This window comes from Sus scrofa, chromosome 1, assembly GCF_054392235.1.
Source record: "Sus scrofa isolate SSC_HxYL_T2T_F1_AM1 chromosome 1, Sscrofa_HxYL_maternal_Yorkshire_Landrace_v2.0, whole genome shotgun sequence".
Taxonomy (NCBI): domain Eukaryota; kingdom Metazoa; phylum Chordata; class Mammalia; order Artiodactyla; family Suidae; genus Sus; species Sus scrofa.
Genome location: NC_139383.1, coordinates 265,739,962 through 265,765,522, shown reverse-complemented (window position 1 = coordinate 265,765,522; position 25,561 = coordinate 265,739,962). Strand labels below are relative to the sequence as shown.

The 25,561-nt window shown below is 55.7% G+C and overlaps 1 protein-coding gene across 10 annotated transcripts in view; it reads right to left on the bottom strand.

The window, feature by feature from the left end:
- COL27A1 (collagen type XXVII alpha 1 chain) overlaps positions 1-25,561 on the bottom strand; it is a 155,378-nt gene that overhangs the window by 25,327 nt on the left and 104,490 nt on the right. For 9 of the 10 annotated variants that reach the window (XM_021067868.2, XM_084993608.1, XM_013993785.3 and 6 more), the window contains 13 exons: positions 21,844-21,897; positions 21,003-21,047; positions 20,873-20,917; positions 20,536-20,589; positions 19,402-19,455; positions 18,532-18,585; positions 17,149-17,202; positions 15,288-15,341; positions 10,789-10,896; positions 6,128-6,181; positions 5,929-6,036; positions 4,429-4,482; positions 3,396-3,449 (listed from right to left, as the gene is read on the bottom strand). In XM_021067868.2, the coding sequence (XP_020923527.2) occupies positions 3,396-3,449; positions 4,429-4,482; positions 5,929-6,036; positions 6,128-6,181; positions 10,789-10,896; positions 15,288-15,341; positions 17,149-17,202; positions 18,532-18,585; positions 19,402-19,455; positions 20,536-20,589; positions 20,873-20,917; positions 21,003-21,047; positions 21,844-21,897 (792 nt within the window). Of the gene's footprint in view, positions 1-3,395; positions 3,450-4,428; positions 4,483-5,928; positions 6,037-6,127; positions 6,182-10,788; positions 10,897-15,287; positions 15,342-17,148; positions 17,203-18,531; positions 18,586-19,401; positions 19,456-20,535; positions 20,590-20,872; positions 20,918-21,002; positions 21,048-21,843; positions 21,898-25,561 lie in introns of those variants that run through there. The other variant, XR_014825904.1, reaches the window with a different exon arrangement.

Genomic DNA, 25,561 nt, shown 5'->3' with positions numbered 1-25,561 from the left:
GCATGGAACCAGGAGTTCGGAACACAGAGCAGTGCTCTTTAGTCCGAGTGGTGGGGACTGCATGACATGACGCAAAGGTCCCTGCCCAGTGCTCAGCAGGGAGTGATAATAAACCCAACAGTGGGCTGGTGTGGGTGCTGCCACGGCTGAACACAGGCACGCCCAGAAGCCTCCCAACAACCCTACAAAGCAGGGGATGTTACTCTCCCCATTTTGCAGATGAGGACACGGGGGCACAGAGAGATGCTGTGAGCTGCTCAGTCATTCAGCCCGCAATGAAAGAGTCCCTTTCCCCAACCCTTGCTGGGAGAAAGTGGGCCGCCCCATGAGATCTAGCTTTAGGATGAGCCTCCGATTCTTTTTTTTCTTTTTGCTTTTTAGAGCCATACCCACAGCCTATGGAAGTTCCCAGGCTAGGGGTTGAATGAGAGCAGCAACTGCCAGCCTAATGCCCCAGCAAAGAGGGATCTAAGTCGCCTCTACGACCTACACCACAGTTCATGGCAACGCTGGATCCTTAACCCACTGAGTGAGGCCAGGGATCGAACCCGTATCTTCATGGAGCCTAGTCGGGTTCGTTACCACTGAGCCATGATGGGAACTCCAGAGCCTCCTATTCTCCATGGGAGCCCCAGAGAAGACCCTGGGCTGGCCCAGGTGGCACTCAGCAGCCAATCAGCCCCAGGGTCTTGTTCATAAGACAGTTTCCTATCTGCCAAACAAGACTGTCATGCCTCGCAGTGCGGCTCCAAGGACCCAGGGAGGAAAGGCACGTTACTGCACAGAGTAGGGGTTCGTTAGAAACAGCTATTGTTGATAATAATAACAGCAGGGAGGACGTGCGGCACAGAGGTGGTCAGAGAGACTTGGGGAGGAGCAGGGCTTAGAGCTGAAGGTCCCTGGGCCATGGCAAGCCACCCTGGGTCCTGGGTCCTGGTCCAGCCGAAGGACAGGGGGCTGGACACCACATGCCAGCTACAAGGAAACTGTAAGCAGAACAACAAGTGGCAGAATGTACCAGCCCCAGGCAACTAGTGTCACCTCACGTAGGGGTGCATTCTGGGCAGGGAGCTCAAGCCGGGCACCTCCGAGCCCCCTTGCTGTCAGCGGGGATAGAAGGGGAGGCTGGAGAGATAGGAGAGAGGGGAGCCGTCCTGGGCGCTGGAGCCTGTCCCAGACCTGAAGCAATCCAGGGGGCTGGCGGCTGTGTGCCTTGGCCCAGGGCCTCTGTGGCTCCTGTGGGCAGAGACCAAAGGCAGGAGGGACTCGGCCCGAGGCCTAGAACCAGCTGTACCCGGGGCGGGGGGCCGAGGAGTGGGAATTCCCTCTCCTCTCCAATCACGCTCTATGGCTCTCGGTTTCCAGGGCTCCATCCTGCTGTAAAGGGAGACAGCCACACTGGGCGGCGGGGGGGGGGGGGGGGGGGCTCTTGGAGAGGGGGCAGTGTTAATCTAGTGTGTTCTATGTGGCAGGACCTTCAGGAGGTATGTTTCATACATTGTTTCGTGGAACCAATACAGCTCCCCCATGCTACTATGACCATGGGTCCCATTTCACAGATGGAGAAACTGAGGCCCAGGGAAGAAAGGAAACTAAGGCCCCACAAGAATCAAGGGGATGTCTAGGCCAAAAGCCAGCTCTAGAGATCTCCCTCTGTCCCCTTACATGTGGCTGTGGTTTGGGGATGCATCTTTTAGCACCAGGAAGTTGGTGGAGGCCTCCCATTCCCCACCTTTCTCCTTGTTCTCAGAGCCTCAGTCCATCTCACCAACCCCCGTGGCCACCAACTCGAGAGACAGACACGGGTCCCACAGGGAAGTTCCAAGCCGAACGGCAACTCGGCTCATCTAAGTGTCTATTTCTGGCTGGAAAAACAAGGCCTGGCATCAGCCAGAGTCTGAATCCTGGACCCAGCACACGCACACCCCCTACTGATCCTAAAGCATCGTAGAGACCCAGTTTCCCCACCTGTGAAGTCAGGGTGTCATGGATTTTGGTGAAATCCTGGGAAAGGAGCTTTGCTTCCGGGGTCTCCCCCGGGAACCTGCTCTATCCCCTCCCAGCTCCATCCAGCTGTGATTGGTTGGCTATTGACTCATATGACTTTAGTTTTGATCTCCTTAGGGTTTCACTCCACAGCCCCTAGCTCAGGGTTGAGAACATACTAAATAAATCGTAATAAATCCACACATACCTGTTGGTGAGCTGATGAATGACTGAATTCACAATAATAGCTTCTAAGTCAGAAAGGGCCTCTGGCTGACATCTCCACACTGTCCTGCTTAGCCTCGTGGGTACCTCGTGTGTGATGAAGTGCCCACCCACTTAACAGATGAGACAATCAAGGCTCAGGGAATCCTGGGGTTCTGTCCAAGGCCCCGGTAGCCTGAGGGCAGAGTTGGGGCTGGGGTCCAATTTTCAGCAGCCTCAAGGACTGCTTCTGGGGCTGGCACCCTCTTGTTCCAGGCTCCGCGTTAACCCTTCCTGCACCGGCCCGGGGCCGACTCTGAGGGCTGAGGAGGGACTCGGGGTCCTGAGCGACACTTTTTGCAGCTTCCTGTGGGATGTGTCAGAGCCTGCGGCCAGCTCTGATTGCTGATCTGTTCTTCTGCAAGCGGGAGGAAAGGGCCAAGCCAGGCCAGGGTGATTCAGCCAGCAGTGGGATGTAGTTAGTGGGGAGCTGACTCGGCAAAAGAAAGGCGAGCTGGGGAGCAGGGGGTGGGCAGGAGAGGAGGCGGTCCAGCTGAGCCTCCAGGGGAAGAGGGAGGAAAAGAAGGCGGGCCTCCGAGCCACCAACGAAGCTTGGCATTGCCTTGGCACGTGACCCTCAGACCCCAGCCCACCAAGTTCCCACCTGCATAGTGGACAGGACGCAGTGATCAGCAAGCTTCCTTCTACCAACTCCTGTCTTCTATTGAGTCGGGGGCCAAGGTGTGGGAAACGGACACGCCTGCCCTCTGCTTGGGCCATTCCTTCCTTCCTGGCTTTGAAATGCTTGTGCTTGTCACTCTACATGCTAAGCCCCGCCACGGATCTCTCTGGGTAACCTAATTAGGAGCGAGGCTTCGCTGCCCACATTCACATAGGTGACAACAGGGCCTCATTACATGACTGCTGTCCATTTTCCCTGCTCGACTGGAAACCCCCAGGAGGCAGGACAATGTCCATTTCCGTTCCGAGACGACACCCAATACACCTGTGTTGAGTGTAGATCTAATGGGCTCCTGCCTGCCTGGCAAGGTCAGGCTAACACTGGCCTCCCGGCTGGCCAAGGTGTGAGCAGGGGTGAGCCTGCCATGAACTTCCCATGCTTGTCCAGCCACAGTGGTCCAGGGGCTCGCTCCTGCCAGCCCCGGATATGAGAAAGCAGCTGCCACCCAGAAGCGGAAACCCACCTTTTCGCCCTTTGGTCCAGGGGGTCCGAGGGGTCCCATGATGCCCTTGTGACCCTGCAGGAGGTGAGAGCATGGGGGAGTGAGGAGTTGGGAGGCACAAGTGATGAAGGACACAGACTCAGAGATGGAGATGCTCTGAGCTGTGCAATGGGGTCCTGGCTCTGTACCAACTTGCTGTGTGACTCTGAGCAGACCCTGTGCTTCGCTGGACCCTGGCCTCCCAAATGTGCCGTGATAGCCCCAGACACACCTCCAAGGGCTGTGTCCGCTTGGATGGTCGAAGTCTCTGCTCACACCAACTTGGAGCAGACCTGGGACCAGATGTCAGATCTCAGGAGAACCAGCTGTGTCCCACAGGGGCAGGGGCAGGGGCAGGGGCAAAATGCCTGAGGCCCGAGAGCCGTGGCTCCCAGCAGCCTCTCTCCAGTTCCCGAACCCGCTGCCCTCTCCCTCTTCTGTGCTCCTCGAGCTCCCCTCCTCTCCCTCCCTGCTGTATCTCTTTTAGACACTGGATCCCACTTTCAAACTTAACGAGCTGGCAGAATGGCACAGACATTCTTTGGCCTCCCCCAGCCTCAGTTTCCCTTCCTGAGCAAGCTCCGTGGCTCTCTGAGGCCTGGTCTCCCAGATGTGTAACTTGGGTTTGGCTTAGCTGCCTCTCCTCTAAAGGGGCGCCAGGGGGCTGCCAATTTGGATGCAAAAAGGGATAAGACCCTCCCCTTCCACAGAGCGCAGCTGTGAAGCTCAGATACCAGGCATGCGTGGCTCCCACCACGGGAAGGAAGGACGGGGCGAAGGGCCGGGGATGGGGGGGGTCTCTCCATCCACCCCACCCCTGCCCAGCCCACTGGCTGTCCTCAAGCCCACCCTGGTCTCTGGGCCCCGGGGGCTCCCTGGGGCGAGGGAGACCATGGATCTTCAGTGGCCCGAGGGCTGGCCCTCAGCTGGGAGGAGGTGGGGACAGTGGCCCAGGCAGACCTGAGTCCAGGCCTGCAGGGCAGAGTTCCAGGAGGGGGAGGGGAGATTTCCTTACATCGTAACCAGCCAGTCCTGGTTCTCCTTGGGCCCCCATCCGTCCTGGAGCACCCTACAGGAGGAGAAGATGCACGTTGGCTCTCACCGTGGGAACGCGGGCACCGTCCCTCCCTCAGGCTCCAGCCCAGTTCAGCCCAGGAGCCTGGCACGTCTACTCTGCCCAGCACCCAGGCCGGGGAGTGAGATGGACAGCAAGTGGCATCTGTCCCCATCTCTCCAGAGCACTCCCCCACCCCAGCCCGTCCTCCTTCCAGCTCCAGTGGTTCACATGAGCCAACTGCTAAAGTTCCCCCCATTTTGTGAGCCCACTATGAAAGCGAACCATGTTATAAATTCAATTATATGAACTTACAGTTACATCAATGATATTAAAAACGAAGATAATTAATACTCAAAACTCATCCCTTCCTAATTATTTTGCTACATTTCACTATTACCTATGCTTACAAGGTTATTTCTGCTACTGAATCAACGTGGCGGAAATACAGCCACCCCTCAAGAGCCAGGACCCACAGGGGACTGGTCCAGGACCCCACAAGGATGCGGAACCCATGGATACCAGACCAGCGAGTGGAGCTCTCCTGCGCAGCCCCTCCCAGTGACATCACGTTGGCAGCTTGAAATCAGCCACCGCGGGAGCATTGGCACCATGAAATATTGCAAATGCCACAGACCATCAAAGCTGTTGATCTGCACATAAGGGCAGCTCAGAGACACTGCATCACCCTCACCCGCCTCCTCCCTCGCTTCCTCTTGGGGTCCTCCTCCCCCATGCAGCAATCAAACCCCGTCAGGGGCCCTTCCTTGAGGGCAGGTCAGCAATGGGCTGGGGCCACCCTCAGAGTCATCCAGGCATCTGCAGCAGCTTCCCCCCGACCGTCATGAATCTATTTCTAACAGGAAAACTCCTTTTTGTTGTTGTTGTTGTTTTTGGTTTTTTTGCTTTTTAGGACTTCACCTGCAGCACATGGAGGTTCCCAGGCTAGGGGTCCAATCAGGGCTGCAGCTGCTGACCTACACCACAGCCACAGCAATGCAGGATCTGAGCCACGTCTGCGACCCACACCACAGCTCCCGGCAACGCCGGATCCTTAACCCACTGAGTGAGGCCAGGGATCGATCCCGAAACCTCATGGTGCCTAGTTGGATTTGTTTCCGCCGCGCTACGACAGGAACTCCAAAACTCCTTGTTCAGTAACAGCACTAGAAGGGTTTGGTCCCACCTCTATACCCCAAGAGCAGGCTTCCTAATCAGGGTTTATAAAGGCTCTCAGAAGACCCACAGACCACTCCCAATTGCTAGAAATACTGTGTTGTATGTGCTTTTCCAGGGAGAGGGGCTGGGGCGTCTATAGGAAGGGCTTCATCATACAGAAGGGGCTGAGGTGATGCACACAGGTGTTGAGCAGAGAGGTGAGGTGGGCAATACTTTCCTCTCTGCCCTTGGCCCCTCTGCTCCATGCCTGACCTCCACCCCACCCACCCAGAGAGTTCTCACCGTTGGTCCCAGGCTGCCCCGGGACCCTTTGGGGCCTGGGGTGCCAGGGGGTCCGGGGTCTCCAGGGACGCCCATCTCACCCAGCTGTCCTTGGTAGCCCTTGGCACCCTGCAGTGGAGGAGAGACAGGCTGTCACCGGGCCCCCCGCAGATGGGGGCAGGGACATGGCAGATCAGGGCAGGGGGAGGGAGGATCCTACCTTGGCTCCTGTCCGGCCCTTCTCGCCTTGCTTCCCTGGTTTTCCTTCAGGACCCTGAAAGGGAAAGGAGGGAAAGAGAGAGAAGGATGAGAGAAGAGGAAGGCGGATCCACGGAACACTGGAGCGCTCGCTCGGCAGGCAGACCACCTGGGTTCAAACTGATTCTGCACTGGGTGACCTTGAACATGACCTAGCTTCCTGTGATCTTTGCAAAGTGGGGGCGGGGGTCGTGTCTGCCTCAGAGAGCTGAGGATTCAACCTGGTGATGCAGTAGCATCCTTGTGAGGTGCTTGGCCCATTGTATGTGCTCGATAAGTCGCTGTTGTCATGGTTACTGCCGGTGCCCAGGCTGTCTCAGTGGGAGCAGCTGTCTGCCCTGAGCTAGGTGCTGTGCCACCCTCCCAGCCACCCCGATCCTTAGAACGGATTCAGAATCCCTCCTGGAGATGGGAACAGCCTAAGTTCCCAAAGGTGAAGCCACTGGCCCAGGTCCTGCTGGGCCAGGGCAGAGCCCTGCTTCAACTGCAGATCTGTCTGATTCCAAGTCCAGGGTGCCTCCTGATGAAAGGCGACAGGAGGAGTTTCCTAGGTCTTCCCTCATCTCTGGGATGCTGCGTGTCCCTTCTGACAATCCCTGAGGCCATGTCCCACAGCCGGGGCCCCTTCCCTGAGGGGTTGAGGCTGGAGGGGCTCCCCAGAGTGGCCCTTTGTGCCAGGAAGGTCAGCTGCTCTCTACTCTCCAGCTGGGGTACCCAGGCCGCGCCTTCTGAGAGGCCACTCTGTCCCCCTCCCCCACAGGTACCCCAAAAATCTTCTCTCCCCTGGGGAGGGGGGTGCATTTGGCTTTGTCTACACAGTTGTCAGGGAAACTCTGTTCACTGGGGGTTAGTGAGTGTATGTAAGTGTGTGTGTGTGAGTGTAAGAGATGAGAGAGCAAGAATGAGAGAAGAGAGTCCTGACCCTGGGCTACGTACGCTGGGCTGGGATGTAGGTTGTAGGATAGATGGTGTTTCTGACTTGGAAAGGACACCCAGACTGCCTGCACAGGACAGTGTCCTCAAGGCCTAAACCTCAAAGTGAGCTGGGAAAAATATCTATGTTTTTGGTAAGCACTGAAGAGATGGTTTGATTTCATTCCTTGGCTTCATCAACAGAGGCATATGCTGTAGCATGAGGGAGGTGAGGGTCTCCTTATGGACTAGACATTGCATGCTAAGAGGAAGCACTGACTGTGATGAAGGAAGGGCAGGAAGAGCAGCAGCCCTGGAAGGACCTGGTACTTGAATCCTCACGTGACCCTGGACAAGTCCCTTGCATTCTCTGTGCCTCAGTTGACCCAACACTAATATGAAGGTCTTGAACTAGGCTTGCACTGTCCAATATGGTGGTTCCAAGCCACACATGGCTGCTGAGCATTTCAAATGTGGCTACTGTGATTGAGGAAACTGGATTTTTTTTTTTTTTTTTTTTGTCTTTTTCCAGGCATACGGAGGTTCCCAGGCTAGGGGTCTAATCGGAGCTGTAGCTGCCAGCCTACTCCAGAGTCACAGCAATGAGGGATCCAAGCTGTGTTTACGACCTACACCACAGTTCATGGCAACACTGGATCCTTAACCCACTGAGCGAGGCCAGGGATTGAACCCACCGCTTCATGGTTCCAAGTTGGATTCATTAACCACTGAGCCATGACGGGAACTCCGGAAACTGTATTTTTAATCAATCAATTAACTTAAAATTAAATTTTAAAAAATGGTAATTCAGTGACTGGAAAACAACATTTTTGGAACAACTTGGGATGAAAGTCTACATTTGGGAGCAACTTGGGATAGGACTGTATATTTTCCGAAATCTAAAATTTCAAGTATTTCCAATGAAAGTTTAGGATCTAAATTGAGATGTGCTTTAAGTGTAAATTACACACATGGTTTCAAAGACTTAGTACCAAAAAAGTACAAAAGGCAAAATATCTGATTAATGATTTTTTATGTTGGTTACATGTTGATACGTTAGTATGTTGGATGTACTGTGTTAAAAATATTAATAAAATGAATTTCACCTGTTTCTTTTTTTTTCTTTTTTCCTTTTGGTCTTTTTGCCTTTTAAGGGCCGCACTTGTGGCATATGGAGGTTCCCAGGCCAGGGTTCCCATCGGAGCTATAGCCGCCAGCCTACACCACAGCCACAGCAACTGGGGATCCGAGCTGCCTCTGTGACCTACAGCACAGCTCACAGCAATGCTGGATCCTCAACCCACTAAGCGAGGCCAGGGATCAAACCTGCAGCCTCATGGATGCTAGTCGGGTTCGCCAACCGCTGAGCCACGATGGGAACTCCTCACCTATTTCTTTTCATGTTTTAAAAATGTAACTATGACAAACTTTTTTTTCCCTTTCTTTTTACAGCCACCTGCAATACAGGGAAGTTCTTGGGCTAGGGGTCAAACTGGAGGTGCCGTACCAGCTCCAAGCCACATCTGTGACCTACACTGCAGCTTGTAGCAATGCCAGATCCTTAGCCCGCTGAGTGAAGCCAGGGATTGAACCCACATCCTTACGGACACTATGTTGGGTTCTCAACCCACTGAGCCACAATGGGAATTTAAGAGAAACTTTTATATTACACACGTAGCTCATAGTCTGTTTCTACCAGAGAGCATTGGCCTTGACAAGCTCAAGGCCTTTTGCCCGTCCAGTAATTAAATACTAACAATCGTCATGGTTTCAGTCATGGGCCAGGCACTGTGTCCACTCTCGGCATCACATGTCATCCAACTCTGGCCACAGGGCTGGGAGGAAGGGATTATTCCATCCCATGTTAGAGCTCAAGAAACAGACTCAGCGATACAAAGCCCCTGTCTTCAGGTCACCCAGCTAGTAAGGATGAAATGTGGAGTCTTACTTTCTGGGACACCCCTGTCCTAGGCTGGTTCTGTTTGGGCAACGGTGAATCATGATTTACAGGGGCTGGAGGAATGTGCCAGCAGACTGAGGTGATTGCAGTGGCTGATCCCTTGTCAGAGGAGAAGTGAGTCAGTGACAAAGAATTCAGTACAGAGCCAGGGAGTCTCCCGCAGGACAGGGCAGCCGGCCGGCCACTTGTTCTGACAGGCCCTCTCCAGCTGGGAACATCCCTGTGGTGTGGGAAATCCTGAGTAAGGGCTGGGGCATCCAGGGAGCCTGCGGGGCCAGAATGAAGACATTTGCTGGGCCCCGTCCATATAGATGTATTTCTGGAAAGGCCCTGATGGCTCATAAAATTCTATTTTTAAATACTCCAATGTTTCCAGGCCACAGAGTGGGAGATTCTTGTCCCGCAGCCCGGATGCTAAAGACACTCAAATACAAGCCTCGCATCACCTGCATCACCTGACACACGCTCAGTCTGGCCATTGTGTGAACCGCTTTCCAGTTCCAGTACGTGAGAATTGACAGCAATGGAAAAATACGGACATTAACGCTGCTGCCACCGACACTATCCCCATCACCACTGCCACCGTCACGCCACTGCCACTGACATCTCCATCTCCACCACCAGTAGCACCACCGCCACCATCAGCATCCCTGCTACCATCACCACTACTTCCCCCATCATCAACAGCACCACCATCACCACCGCACTAACCACCACCATCACCGTCACTGCTACTGTCACCACTACTACCATCCCCATTATCATCAGCACCACCACACAAACACCACCACCGCCACCACCACACAAACACCACCACCACCACCACCATCTCTACTACCACCATCAGCACCACCATCCCCATCATCACCATCCCCACCACCATCACCGCCACACTGAACCACCACCACCATCACTGCCATCACCATCATCACTACCGCCACCCCCATTATCATCGGCACCACCATCATCACTACCACCATCTCTACCACCACCACCACCATCAGCACCACCAGTACCAACACCATCACCAACACCACCATGTTCCACTCATTTCCTCCTCCAACTTCATAAAGACAACCTTTTATATTTCTGGTGCCTCTTAAGATGTTCTTTCCTATCCAAAATTTCATCCGCTCTTTAGATGAAAAAAAAAAAAACAAGGCTCAGAGAGAGGCAGTGATGTGCCCCAAGTCACACCGTCAGCGGGTGCTTGAGCCAGAACCCAGCCTTTGGGACTGTAGTCCGGGCTATTTCTGCCACACGTGCTGCCCATGCCATCGTCATGATACTCAAAATTTTCATCACCTAGAACTTTGGGACTCAAAGTGATTTCAGCACGCAGTCTTCCAAATCCATCATCCTACCAAGGGTGTGACCCAGGGAGGGCACGGGCAAGTGGAAGGTCACAGGTAAGTTACTGATGGAGAGTGGGGCCTCTCCTGCTAAGTGTGGCTGAATGCGGGGGGTGGGCAAAGTGAGCTCAGCAGGGGCCAGGTTTGTGTAGGGCGCGCCGCCAGACCAAGGAGAGTGATTGTTATTGCTGTGGGCACTCAGGAGCCAGGGGGATGCGGAGACGGGGAGGGACGTGATCAGAGTGCTTCTCTGGGAAACTGTCAGGTGAAGGAAGGATCACAGCACAGGACACTCAGGTGACCGCCGTCAAAAGACCTCCCACCCAACTGCCTGCACAGGCGTGAGTGTTATTCACACCCAGGAGCCCCAAGCACTGGCACACAGCCGTGCACACTCACCTGGACGCCAGTGATGCCAGGGGGGCCAGGGGGGCCGTCCTCGCCCTTCAGTCCCTCCTGGCCCTTCTCGCCATGTTCACCATCAGGCCCGGGGTCACCCCTGTCCCCCTGGGTTGGAAAGGCATTGGGGGAGGGGGGAGACAGAGAGAATAAATTAGTCACCAATCAGAGGCGCCAAGTCTCAGGGCTCCATTTGGATGTCCAAAGCCGACCAGTCCCTGGATTCCCCCGATGGCTCTGCCACAAGGCTCAGGCTGGCACAGAGAACACGCAGGATGGGACAGTTTCAAGTGTCCACGTCCGCGCTGTGGGGGGGAGCTGCTTCGAGGACCCTGACCACGCCCACCCCACAGAGTCCGCAGCAAAGGGGCAGGCTGGGGAACTGGGGTGACTTCTTCCCAACACTGCAGACGCATTGGGAGGAGGAGAGACTTGAGACGCTGAAAGAAAGTTTGATAAAGGAAAAAAATTCACCCAATTCTGCCTCCTGGAACAAACTCTTTCCATGTTTCTGAGTTGCATTTTCAAGCCTTGCTTACACAAAACAGTTTACAATCATAAGTAAAAGGTAATAGCTGCAATGGCTACATACCAGGTTCAGAGCAGTGAAACAACTGTGCCAAAGCGATGAAGTTAGTAAATTCAGCTTTAAAGCAGAATCCAATTGAATCGCATGTTTCCGTCTTTTTTTTTTTTTTTTTTTTTTTAATGTCTCACTCTATTTACTGCAGTACGCGCTCCACTGCTGTCTACTCTGCGCGGCTCTCATTCCCGCTGGCAGCAGAGCGCTTCCTCCATTGAAGGGATGGCAGGAGAGTGTGTACATAGCACTTGCTGTGCTCAGGCTCCATTCCGGCCAGCTAGGCTGTGCCAGGATGGGGCACGGGCTCTTGCCCGTGTTGGCAGAGCAGGTGCGAGGGATGCAGCCTGGGCAGTGGGTGCTAAGGAACAGGGCAGCACCAGTTAGAAGGCCACCTCCCCCGGGACCTGTGGCCAGGCTGCAGGTGGCTGAGCTGTCACTGTCCCAGAGAGGCTCCCAGGGAGAGGCTATGAAGTCATGGATAAGAGGAAGGGGCGGGCGGGGGAGCAGGCATGGAGAAGCAGAGTGTCTTGGCCAGTTGGGTTTTCTGGCACCAGGCTTAACGAGGGACGCCGACAAACTGGTGTGTGTACAGGAGAAAAAGCAGGATGCACAGGGCACGGGGCCGGCACCTGGGAACCGGACGGCTGAGAACACACCCCTTGGGCCTGTCTTGCGGGGGCCCGAGCTTGGGGTGCAGGAGGCTGGGGTACAGGTCTGCTAGGGCAGTTTCCAGCTCCAGTCCGGAAGGACTTCCCAATAAGAGGGGTCCCGAGATGACACAGATGGGGGAGGGCAGCTCCAAGCTGAGGCGCCAGCTCATGCAGAGCAGATCTGGGCACCAGGAAAGCACGGACAGGTGGGCTTCTGAGGTCACTTCCCCCTGACATTCTTGGCTTCCGGGCCCAGCCTGGCATGGAGACAGGGCTGGCCCTGATGGCCCTCCTGCAGACTCTCTTGGCTCTAGGATTGCCCTTCCAGCCTGCCATCCTGGCCACCTTCTCTCCCAGTTCTCAGAGGCAGGCAGCCTGTTCCAGGTGGCTGGGCTGGTTTTCAGTGAGGGACCCCAGTCTGGGCCCTGCAAGGGCGCCGGCTCCAGGGACTCTCCAGACCCCACCTGCCCCCCAGCCTGGGGTCCCGCACAGCTGTGGTGGCGTCCTGGTCGATCCCATGCAAAATGGGCTCTGAGGGAAGGCCTGCGGCATCCCTGAACCCAGGACATCTGCCAGTGCTCAGAGGGGCCTTACAAAGTTGCCCAGCTCAACCCTCGCTATTTACAGATGGGGAAACTGAGGCCCAGAGAGAAGCAGAGATGTCCCAACACTGCCTGTGAGTCTGCGGCAGAGTTTGGGGAGACGCTGGGGTCTGGTTCCTTCTAATTCCAAGGTTCTCTGCTCAGGGGACCGTACCTCGCTCACCCCTGGTTTCAAATCTTGCAGCCACCTCTCATTAGTTGCATGACCTGGGCAAGTTTCCTCATTGGCAAAACAAGCACCAAAGGGTTACTACAGGAGGTTGAAAGAGATAATCCATGTAAACAGCTTAGCATAGCTTCTGGTGCACGAGGGCTGGATAAAGCTTAGCTATTCCTAAGAGCCCCCGCCTCCGTTGCCACCATCAGTGGGCTCTCCGCAAACTCAAAAGAGAGAATCAGCATAAACTGTAAAGTGCTGTGCACCAAGAGGTTGTTTTCACCATGAAGGTGATTCTTGGACAAATATCATCATGGAAACAGATTCTCTCTCAGATGCCTGCGAGGACCCAGGAGGACGCCGTACGTCTGCGCGATCACTTTGACCCAAGGTCTAGGGTAGTGAAAGAGGAAGCAGCCAGGACCAAGGAGCCAAGGACAGGTGAGCAGGAAAGAATGGGTGAGGCACCCGAGCCCAGAAGACCCCCCCCACCCCCTCAGCAAAGATTCCAAGAAGAAGAAACGTGGCTGCTCCGAAGTGGAGGGGCCCACACGCTGTGTCTCAGTTTCCTCCCCTGTCAAGTAGGGAAGGTAATGAATCGGGCACAGAGGGATGCTGGCAGGGTTAAGGGGGTTAACTCGTGGAACACTCTAAAGGCAGGTGACACCAGCATGATGAGGGCACAAAGCATTTTAGCTAGAGGCTTCGTCAGCATCATCACCACTCAAGCAGGCACTTGGCAAAGGGTGTGGCGAGCCATCAAGTGCTCCGGGGCTCCTGAGCCAGTACTGGTTATACTCTCAGATGCAGCAGGGCTGGAGGGGAGAGGGGGTAGACAGATAGCTGACGAGGGATGCTCTTGACCTTGCCAGCCAGGGGCCTGTTACCAAGGCATCCTGGGAAAGCAGGACCTCCAGGGGATGGAGGTCTGGGGATGGAGTAATGGATGCCCAGAAAAGAGGGGTGCTTATCTGAGGTCACATGGAGGGTGACAAAAGGAATCCTGGGATGTGGCACTTAGGATTCTGGGCTGGGGGAAACCCACCTAATGGTCTAGGCCTAGGCCAGGGCTGGAGGCCAAGGACAGGTCTGGGCTAGAGGTGTGGCTGGTAAGTCAGAGAGCAATGCCCACCTGCCCTGGGTTCAGGGGAGCCCTGGTGTCTCCCTCAGGCCCCAGCATCTGTGGCTGACAGATGAATTTATGGAATGTGGCAGGGCTGAGAGAGGCCCATGTACACAGATGCCAGAGAGCCCTGGGTTTGCATTTTGCATTTTCCACTCACAGTCATAGACTCTGGGTGAATAGACATCAGCCTGAGCCTCAGTTTTTTCACCTTTAGAATGGGTGCATAGTGCAGAGAGGTAGCCAAGACTTGGGTCCTGGCTGTACCAGTAACTAGCAATGTATCCTTTTTTTTTCTTTGTCTTTTTGGCCGCACCCATGGCATATGGAGGTTCCCAGGCTAGGGGTCCAATCGGAGCTGTAGTCGCCAGTCTACGCCAGAGCCACAGCTACACAGGATCTGAGCTGCGTCTGCAACCTACACCACAGCTCACGGCAACCCCAGATCTTTGACCCACTGAGCGAGGCCAGGGATTGAACCTGTATCCTCATGGATACTAGGCAGATTCATTTCCGCTGAGCCATGACAGGAACTCCTAGCAGTGTGTCCTTGGACAAGTTGCTTAACCTCTCTGAGGCTCAGGCTGCTCAGCCAAAGACAGAATTTACCCCCCAGCGTTGATGGAGGTGATACATACAAAGGGCTCAGCATAGCACCTGATACCTCTGTGACTAGTCCTCTGCAAATAGTGGCTCATGGGTCATGGGTAGTCATCACTATTCAGAGCTTTTAGGATGTTTGGAAGATAATAGATAGCAAAGCTGCTGGCTCTGGGCCTGGCACAGAGCAGGGGTTCAGGTACCTCCCTGGGCCAATAGAAACTGCAGTTTCAAGAAGGGCAGCAGCAGGAGTTCCCGTCATGGCGCTGTGGTTTAACAAATCCGACTAGGAACCATGAGGTTGTGGGTTTGGTCCCTGGCCTTGCTCAGTGGGTTAAGGAACCGGCGTTGCCCGGAGCTGTGGTGTGGGTCGCAGACATGGCTTGGATCCCATGTTGCTGTGGCTCTGGCGTAGGCCGGCAACTACAGCTCTGATTGGACCCCTAGCCTGGGAACCTCCATATGCCGCGGAAGCGGCCCTAGAAAAAGGCAAAATGACAAAAACAAACAAACAAACAAAAAAACGGGCAGCAGCAGCAAGGAGTGGAAGGGAGGGAGGGTCCCTGGTCCTGCCTGAGCTGGGTAGGGGGTGGATGCTGGGCAGGACTCACCCTCACCCGACCTGCTCCCCTTGGGAGCCAGAGGTCTGATCTCAGAGCTGATGGGAATGTGATGCTACTGGGGAGACACTTAGGTCTTAGATGGAAGGACAGTAGGGGCAGAGGTAGAAGGCAGTTCTAGAACATTCCCTTCTCCTGAGGCTCTGCACCAGAAGGACACTTACCTTCAGTCCATCAGGTCCTGCAGGGCCACTGTCACCCTCGAGGCCTGGCTCTCCCTGGAAAGGGCAGCGGGAAGAATGAGGAGGCATTACTGGGGAGCGGGCCCTGGCATGCTTTTATTTCCTCCCCTCCCTGGGGCAAGACTCCAACCCCTGATCTCCAGGTAGTAGGGTCCTGGAATGCCTGGCATAGCTAGTAAACAGTGGAGCAGACCCCTAAGGCCCAGCCTGTTCAGTCCGCAGGGTGGGCTGGGGTAGGGGCTACACGAGTTAGAAAGTGCTGGTAACTGAGCCGTGCTGGACGGGTGGCTTGCAATGGGGAGGGGGTGCAGCCTAGGGGTTGAGAAAAGCTTCGATATCAGATAGACCTTGATGGGTGCACTGGGCTTCCCCCTCACTGGTGGTGTGGCCACAAGCAAACTCCTTAGCCCCCATGGGTGTCTATTTCCTCATCTGAAAATGGGGCTACACTTCCTTTAAGAGTTCCTCTGAAACGTAGTATAAGCATCTAGTAATATACTCCACTAGATGTATTATTCCCAGAATCAGAGGGAGCCCTCGTAGAAGGCCTTCGTGGAATCCCATTTCTCACATGAGGAAAGTGAGGCCATCTCTCCAACATTCTTGCCAGCAAATCTGGGAATGATACCATGGTCCTGAATCCCCATCTGACCTTCAACAGGTTCCCTGCTTGCCTTTCTAGCTCCAGAGGTGCCCCTGGATGCCTCAGTTCTGTAAATGGCTATCAGATTAAGTCCGTGTCTGTCTCTGCTTTTTCATAGTCAGTATCTGAGCTGGAAAGAGCCTCAGAAGTCATCAGATGCAGGGATGGCAAAGACATGACAGGTGTGTATTTCATCCTGCTTGTACCCATGGCAGACATCACTAATTGATCTACGAGAATGTGGCTCCACAAAGGCAAGGCCTTCTATTACTCACTGCTGGGAAGTACCTGGCACAGAGTGGGTGTCAAGTGAGTGCCCATCATTCTCTTTCCCAATATCCCAGATGGAGCCTCAGGATCTTTCTTAACACAGCACTCTAAGAAACTGTACTGCTCAACCCTCGTGGACAATGAGACTACCATCTCAAGGCTTCAAGCGCCACGCTCATCCTCTCTTGCCCTGTGGCCTTCTGCTCTCATTCTTTGTCTTAGCTCAATTTGCAGAACCTCTGTTAACTTTGGGCAGGGGGTGCATGAGGCTTTGGAAAAAGGGAAAGATGAGAAGTTGGATTGGAGGCCTGACGCCTCCACGAACAGAGGCCCCCACACTAACCCCTCCTCATTCCTGGACCTCACCTTTCCTGTCAATGAGGTGCTAGAGGATGCCTGCTCTGTATCCGTCACTGCACCCCACAGTCCATATTCAGGCAGGGACCTGGTAAACCAGGCACAGAGTGCAGAGAGGTAGATAGAGAAGCATCGCAAAACCTCTCAGAGGAAGCCAAGCCCTGTGGGTTTCTTTTGGTAAAGGGAAGGATAACCTTCCATGGAACAGTTTTCAGGATGATAACAGGTGTTTTTCCATAGAAGCACTCCGAGGTCTAATAAGTTTGGAGACTCTGGATTAATACCCCTCCCAACTCCCAATTTCTTGGTTGCAGGTCTTCTCAGTGCCTTGAAAACACTATTACTAATGTGTAAAAGGGAACACTGAGCATGAAGACTCTCAAACATTTTGACCACAGAATGCTTTTCTCTGAGGAGCACCTCTGCATTGTGGAAAGGCTGAACTGCCGAGGGAGCAGAGGTTCAAGGTCTGTTTCTGCAGCTGAGGAAACTAAGGCTCAGGGAGGCCAAGTAAAGCCCTTCCCTCCACCCAGGGGGATGCTTTCCAGGGAGAGTGAATTTGCTTCGACTTACCCGCTGCCCAATGAGGCCCTGCTCTCCAGGGGTGCCCAGAGGCCCAAGGTCACCCTAGGAGAAGCCAAACACAAGTCCATGGGGATGGGGTAGGACCAGCCCTGGCCCTTACCCCACCTTCTTGTTCTGGCAAGTTCTGATTTGGGGGAAGTAAGGGGGTGGAGCCAGGGAAGCTCTTTCTTTCCTGGGACCAAAGAGACTGTAAACTGCCAGCCAGAGCCCCCTGTTCCCAGTGGGTCCTGGGAATGCCAGAACCACCACCCCGCCCCCACCCCAGCTCAGACTTATGTAGTGCTGCTCTAAGTGCCTTTTTTCCTGTCTTTTTCTAGGGCCGCACCCGCGGCATATGGAGGTTCCCAGGCTAGGGGTCTAATCGGAGCTATAGCTGCTGGCCTACACCACAGCCACAGCAACGCATGATCCAAGCCACGTCTGCAACCTACACCACAGCTCACGGCAATGCTTAACCCACTGAGCAAGGATCCTTAACCCACTGAGCAAGGCCAGGGATCAAACCTTCAACGTCATGGTTCCTAGTCAGATTCATTTCCTCTGCACCACAATGGGAACTCCATCTTTCTTTCTTTCATCTCTTTAAGTTGGAGCCACAGCTGCTGGCCTACACTACAGCCACAGCAACGCAGGATCCGAGCCACATCTGCGACCTATGCCACCGCTCACAGCCATGCCGGATCCTTAACCCACTGAGTGAGGCCAGGGATTGAACCCACATCCTCATGGATACTAGTCGGGTTTGTTACCGCTGAGCCACAACGGGAACTCCCCAGAAGGGTCTTCCTTATGTGGGGACTGCCAAGCTATACTCTCTCCCTGCTGGTTTCTGGAGGAGGCTGAGCTCTGAGCCCCCAGCCCCCTGCCCAACCAGAACCATCCCATTTCTATCTGTTTTACATGTGGGATGGTTTCCTGCATCATTTGATCAAAGGATCCTGGAACTAAGTCAAGCCTGACAGTCCCAGGTCTCGGGGGCTGCACAGAGGGCAGATTCTCTTCCACCAGCAGAGCGGGGAGGGGGCTCTCCTCAGAGCCCAGCGATCAATGGGCGCCTGTTTCCCAGCAGGTAATGAGGGGCACCTGCACTGAAATGCAGATGGTATCTCAGGAGGCCAGGAGGGACGGCTGCCCCAGCGTGGGGCAGGTGCCAGAGAAAACACTGCCAGGCAGGGGGACCGAGGCGGGGGCTCCGGGCAGGCCGGGCCATCCGCTGTGGCCACGGCCAGGCCATGCTCCCCAGCCAGAAGTACAGAGACCCCATTATCCTAGGCACAAGAAAGGCCCGTTTCTCTTCCGAGGAGAGGACACGGCCGCCAGCTGGGAGCTGGTTTCAACAGGCCATTTTTCTTTTCTTTCATCCCGCCTTACCTTCATCCCAGCTTCCCCAGGAAGGCCTGGCTCTCCCACTGCACCTGGTGGCCCCTGCAAGAAAATGCCATTGGTTCCTTCTAGAGCAGTGGCTGGCCCCTGGTTGTAAGGGAGGAGGTAACTGAGACAGGCTCAGAGGGGGCAAGGAACGTGCCCGAGGTCACACAGCATGAGAGACACAGAGCTGAGTGCAGGCTGTAGCCTCCTGGGAGCTTGGAGCTGGGACTAGGCAGAGGCGGGTGGTTGGGCCCAAGCTGCCCGGCCGCAGGGCTACCCAGAGGCTGCTGGAGCCCTCTCCCTCCCTGGGAGTGTGGTTTACCGCATTAGGAGCCTGTTGGCAAGCATGGGGAGGAAAATTTCATGATTCACATAACACCAGGGGAGGAAGCCAGCGGATGCTGCATTCAGGGCTGAGGGATTCCCGCCCTTCTCCCTGCAGCCAGGCCAGGATGACAAGAGCGGGAGGGATCCTGAGTTATCACCCTGGCATGGCCACGGCCAACTGCATCAACCCTGGGGCTCTGTTTTCTCCTCTAGAGGAGGTGTCTGAGGCCCCTTCCAAGCCCCTTGCTGCATGACCTTCAGAGGACTGCAGCTAAACCTCTGTGTCGGGGTGAAGTCCCAGCAGGGTGGGGGCAGGGGGCCTTGCTGCCTTCCGTGGTGCCGAAAAGTCGGTGGGCACCCCTGCATCCCACCCGCTGCCCCTGGGCCTGGGGGCCCAGCCCCTTACCCTATGGCCTCGTGGTGGTTCCACCCTCTCTGCCAGGGCGTCTCCCCAGCAGTCCCTGAAGCACACAGGACAGGGACCCCTGAGGACGAGAGTCGGGAGGGGCTGATACCAAGGGATGAAGAAGGGTCCTCAGCACTCACCTGGGGTCCCATCTCTCCTGGGGGGCCAATTGGCCCCTGGGGTCCCTGAGGGCCCTGGAAGATAGACAGACATACAGACTGTTGGGAGAAGCCAGCCTGGACCCTCTTTGGGTCCGAGGCTTGATAATGCCATCTGGAGGGGTGGGTGAGGGAGAGGACCCTTAGCACCTGGGACTCCGCAGCCCACGGCCCCACCCTTGCAGCTCCCTTCTCACCCTGGGTCCAGAGCATCCCCATCAGTCCGTCCACACCCACACCCTCCCCTAGTCACCTACAAAGACCCAGTGTGGACTCCCCAGCTCAGCAGCCTTCCAGCTCTCGAGCCTTTGCTCGCTCTGTTCCCTCTACCTGGAATGAATGCCCTTCCACCCGCCCATGGTCAATCTGTTGTTCAAAAAGGCATCTGCTTGGGCTTCAAGAGGTGGGGCTGAGGCTGTGACCTGGGGGGGCCCTCCATCCTCCACCCCCACCCCTCCCAGGACTCCTCCTCTTGAGCCCCGAGGCTGTGCTCTCCTCTCTATCACCCTCCACAGGCTCCTCACGGGGCTCCCTGACGTGTGGGCTGTGCCCCCAAACCCAGCCTTCCAGGAAGATCTTCTGAAGGGTCACCCCTGTTTCCAACCCCTCAATGGCCCCCTGTTGCCTTTGGGATAAAGAGCAAACTCTGCCCATGGCCTTGGGTGACAGGCCCCCGCGACCTCCTCCTGCCTTCGCTGATGTCCGGCTCACGCCACCCCGGCCACGCTGAACTCCGTAGTTCCCAGTCAGCGTGTTTCTTCTCATCCTGTCCTTCAGAGACCTGAAGTTTCCCCCCTTTTCACCATGCTAAGCACCCCCTATACATTGTCTCATGTCATCCTCACAGCAAGATGGCAAAGTGGGGACAATTATGTCCATCTCACTGGCAAGAAAACTGAGGTCGAAAGGCAAGGGAGCTTAGAATCAACCCGGAGCTCTTGACCAGCCCAGCCAGTGCTATCTCCCCAACCTGTCCCATCAGGATGGCAGAGCCCCAGGACTGTCCCTCTCCAACCCCTCTCCTTATATGACCCCAGGACGCACACCCCCAGGCCCAGCTGAGACCAGCCCGCCAGGGGCCAAGATGCAAAGAACAGCCAGGAAAAGGGCACTTACCGGTTCTCCTGGGAGGCCCTTGGTGCCTGGGGGGCCAGAGGGACCTGGGATGCCCTGCAGGGACAAACAGAGGTGACCTGAGCCCCTCCAAGGCCTTCTCCACCCTGCCTGTCCCCTGGGTCTCAGTCAAGCTGTCATAGCGAATGAGGGTCCCACCCCCGCCCTCTGCGGTGTGGTGGATGGGCAGACTGAGTCTCCGAGGAAGAGGCATGCTGGAAGGCCTTCCAGGCAGGTGTGGGCAACTAGAACCTTCAGGGTTTCCACAAATGGAGGAGAACTTGGTTAAAGAGGCTATTTTGTCCCCACGAAGAGAATGGCACAAACCAGCGCTACTTACAGGAAAGCCTCGTGCGCCCCAGTGCCCTCGCTCACCAGCCGCGCCCTGGAAGCACATTTGGGGTTCGTTAGAAGCACGTATCACAAAGCTGGGAGTGGGGAGAGGGGCTGGCAGCCTCGGCCTGACGTACCTGCTGCCCGGGCTGGCCGGGTCTGCCCTGTGGTCCTGGAGGGCCCTGTGGGGAAACAAAGCACGGGAAGGTGGGAGAGGGTGACAGGGAAGCCCCTTCCCGAAGAAGAGACTCCCACTCTGCCAGAGATGCAAGGAGTCATGGGGTCACGGCACCCACCCCTCCCCAGTGCACAGATGGGAAAACTCAGGCCAACCAGGAGTGGTTCACCTTAGTCCCCAAGGGCTCTGGGTCAAAAACCAAGGACCCCTGATGGGGTAGGAGCAGTCTTGGCTCTCAGGGGTCCTGAGGAGCTGGGGGTCAAGGCCATGCTCAGTTCCTCCTCACGCTCATTCTAGCTTATGTCTCTCTTGCTCACCAGCTTTTTTCTGTTTTCCCCCCAGGGCCGCACCCGCGGCATATGGAAGTTCCCAGGCTATGGGTCGAATGGTTTGAATTGGAGCTGCAGCTGCTGGCCCAGGCCACAGCCAGAGCAATACGGAATCTGAGCCACATCTTTGATCTACACTGCAGCTCACAGCAAGGCCAGAGACCGACCCCGCATCCTCATGGATACTAGTCGGGTTTGTAACCAACTGAGTCACAACGGGACCTCCCATCGCGCACACGCGCTCTTTCTCTCTGTCTGCCAGTTTATTCTCCCTTCCCTGCCCCCAGGCTGGGGGCTTGCCAGCACCAGGAAGAGTGGCCAGATGAGCTCTCAGAAGCCTGCCCGGCAGCCTCTCCGGGACTCCCTGCTGTCCCCAGGGGCCTGTTACTTAAGGAGGCTGCGAGCCTTGGTTCCCGGCTTCCTGACCCAGCGTGGAAGGCAAGAGGAAGGGTCAGCCATGGGGGTCGGTACCTTCAGGCCCCTGGACCCCTGCTCCCCAGTTGGTCCGTCTGGTCCTCGGGGTCCCTGGAATAGGAAAAAGGGACTAGCACAGTGGACAGTAGGGGTCTCCCTTGGGCTGGGAACCAGGAAGGTGGGGCTGCCCAGAGCCTTGGGGCTTTCCCTGTACAAGTGGGGACTCCCTCCACCTCCCACTTGCTGCGCACTCCCGCCCTCATGTGGGTCACCAAGTGCAATGCCTGCTGACATGGCTCTGCAGAGGGCTTGGCACAGGTGGACTCCGCTAGAGGCCCTACCGTTCTGGGGCTGGTGGTGCATTGAAACCCCTTTTAAAGAAAACTTAGGGGATCAGCCAGCCAACCCATTTCACAGATGCGGAAACTAAGGAAGAAGCCAAGATACATGTGACCAAATCCCCACAGCCCGGTCTTCAGACTGCTGTCACCTGTCCTTCCCAGAGTACACATAGGGCAGAACCAGTTTGTGGGCCCCAGGCCTGGGGGAAACTGATGGAAACTGACCTGGGGAGGGTCTCAAGTGGCCAACAGTGCAAGCTAATCTGGCCCAGCCCTCATGAGGAGGGGGCAGGATCTGACCCCTGAGACAGGATTCTTGGTCTTTGGGAGCTGGGAGGCCCCCAGGGCAGACAGACTCTCCCCTTCCCTCCATTGCACAGACGGGAACACTGAGGCCCTGCAGGGGAAGTGACTTGTCCAAGATCCTTTTAGCATATTAGCAGCTGGTATTCCCTCCAGGGCTCCCCTCTGTGGGGCCGCCCATGGGGACATGGATGGGATGGGGTGCCCTGGGGTCCCCCACGGAGAACAGTGGAATGCTTGTTCTCCAGGGGGGCCAGGGAGGCCGCATTGGGGAGACAAAGATGATTCTGTGAAGGAGGCTGGACCATCCCAGCCTGGGAGCGTGGGGACCAGTCACAGAAGGGGACAGGGAAATGACTGGGGGGGAGGGCATGAGGGATGAGAAAACAGCGGAGAAATCATTTAACTATTTAACAAGGAAATTCTTTCTTTCTTTCTCTTCTTTTCTTTCTCTCTCTTTCTTTCTTTCTTTCTTTCTTTCTTTCTTTCTTTCTTTCTTTCTTTCTTTCTTTCTTTCTTTCCTTCCTTCCTTCCTTCCTTCCTTTCTTCCTTCCTTCCTTCCTTCCTTTTTCTTTCTTCTTTTTTCAAATTTGAAATTTTCAATTAATAATTGAACCGGAAACAGCGTCAATTCCTCTTATCGGCTGCCCCAGGGCTCCCGATGCTTCGACTTCATGCCGCAGCCTTAAATACTGCCTCACTCAAGGAAGACACCTGGCCCTAGAGGGTCTGGTTCTAGGCACAGGGCTGCTCAGGAAATGCTGTGTCTCGGGGAGAACGAGGGACTGCCCCTTGCTGCACCTCCATTAGCCCATCTCTGAAATGGGAATGAGAAGTCTCCCCCTCCAGGCAGGAGAGAACGCACCTGGCAAGGACTCAGTGCTCAGAATGCCTGCTTCTGCCAGGAGCCTGCAGGCACCCGGGGCCGAGGCACAGAGCGATGGCGTGGCACATCTGGATTCAGCCCCTGCCTTAGAATAGCTGCTATCCCGCTGGGAATTGTCATGGGTTCAAGACCAGGTTTCATCTGAGAGCATGGAGGCAAGTCCTGATTTTGCGGCTGGCTTGCTGTGACCCCAGGAAAGCCCCTTCCTCTCTCTAGGCCTCAGTAACAGGTGGACACTATCAGACCCCTGATTCATGGACAAGGCCCTGGTGGAGAGGGGGGAAGCCTGGGGTGGAGGGCACCCCAGGTCATGAGAGCCGGGACAGAGGCTGAGCTGATGGTGGGCGTCTGGGCCCTCCTGAGAGATGGCTTCTGGCCCTGGCCTCTGTCTCTACCTGAGGCATAAAGCTTCCCGGGAAGGGACAGCTCTGGGATTGGAGTGGAGGGCTTGGCCTGAATCACACAGCACCTTGTTTTTCCTGGAAATCAATGCCTTTCTGGGAGAGAGCTTAGGAGAGCTATAGTCATAGTAAAAACATCATCAACAGCAGCAGCAATAATCATGAAAGCTATTCTCCTCATTTTACAAATAAGGAAAGAGCCTATGGTTGCTCTGCTCGTATGTGGAGAAGCCAGAATTTGAATCCAAGTCAGCCAGATGCCGGTTTTTTTTTTTCTACCACTACCTGTCATTTATCAGCATGGGAGTGAGCTCCCCATCACAGGGAGTATGCAGGTCAGGGCCAGGGGGGCAGGATGCTGGAGAAGACAAGGTCTAAAATTCCTCTTACCTGGGAGACTCTGTGATCCCCTGGGAGCACCAGAAAGCTTGGGGAGAAGCTGGGGGTGGAGGTGGGGGGCGGAAATAGGACCCACCTTTCCTGCCTGTCTAGAGGAAGGAGAGGGAAAGCGGCCCCAGCAGGGAGAAGCAAGAGGGCAGCGCACACCCTACCCCTTGTTCTGGCCACTCTGCAGCTAGTCCTGTGCCCTGTGGGTGTCCCAGTCCTGCCCCCTCCTTCTGCAAAGGAACACAGGGCAGCCCGCCCCGCTGGAGGCAGGTCTGAGTTTCTGTCAGAGCCACAAGTCTGTTCTTTGGTAGCCACGCCCCGGGAAGATGTTTGCAGTCACAGCTGGGGCTGCCTCCCAGCCAGGCTGGGCTTTGGGCTTGGCAGGGAGGAGCCCCAGGGGATAGAAAATCCAGCCAATCACAGCTCTTGTGAAAAAAGGGATGGAGAGGGCGTGAACGCACGGGCCCAGCGCTTGCAGCCACTGCCCTTCCAGGTGCCTAGCATTCAAGGAGTTGGTGAAGGGATTTAATCCCTGCAGCCATCCAAAGAGGACGGTTCCGTTGCTGATCCATTTTACAGGGGAAAAGCTGGAGCCTCGGAGAGGTCAGGGTGGAGGAGCTGGGAGCTGAGACCAGGGCTGCTGAGCTCTAAGCCCCACTCACAGCAGCAGAGTTCGGGGTCAGGCACTTGGGTCCCAGAGTCCTCATGACTCCCTCGAAGTGGGATTTGGAGGGAGACAGCAGCGTTTCTGAGGTAAGAGGGCTTTCAACTTCGTCTACTCCAACATCCTGCCCTGCCTCTGCCCTGCACACCCCCTATGACAGGGAGCTCACTCCCACACTGATAAACACTGACAGGTAATCATAGAAAAAATTGTGCATTTGGCTGACTTGGGTTGAAATTCTGGCTCCTTATAACTTTCTCCTAAGGCTAAACAATGAGCCTTACAGAGGTTAAGAAACTGGCCTAAGGTCCGACAACTGGTAACTAGAAAGGCAGAGATTTGCCCCGATACCTGTGTGACTCCAGAACCCCCTGTCTTTGCGGCCAAGGGACTCAAACCCTGATCAGTAGCTCTACCAAGAGTTGCGGGTCTGTGGCCTCATCCAGCCCGGGCCTTGACTCCTGAATGCCTGTTATTCCCCGGGAAGCGGGGCTGGGGGTTGGGGGAGGGAATAGGGCTGGGGGGAATGGGTGTAGGGGAATGGGGCTGGGGGGAATGGGTGTAGGAGACCTCCAGGCTCATTTCCCAGAGCACATATGGGGAAGCTGAGGCCCGGAGAGCAGCAAGGCCTTGCTATGGTCACAGGACAAGCCAGGAGCTGCACAGGGGGCCTGGCCAGAACTGAGCTCTTTCCCAGGCTCAGTGTGTGCCTCTCCAGCCCACCCCTACCCCCGGACCCTCGGTCACCCCTTCTGGGAAGTGGCCAAAGGTGGCTTGTCAGGCAGGGGACCCA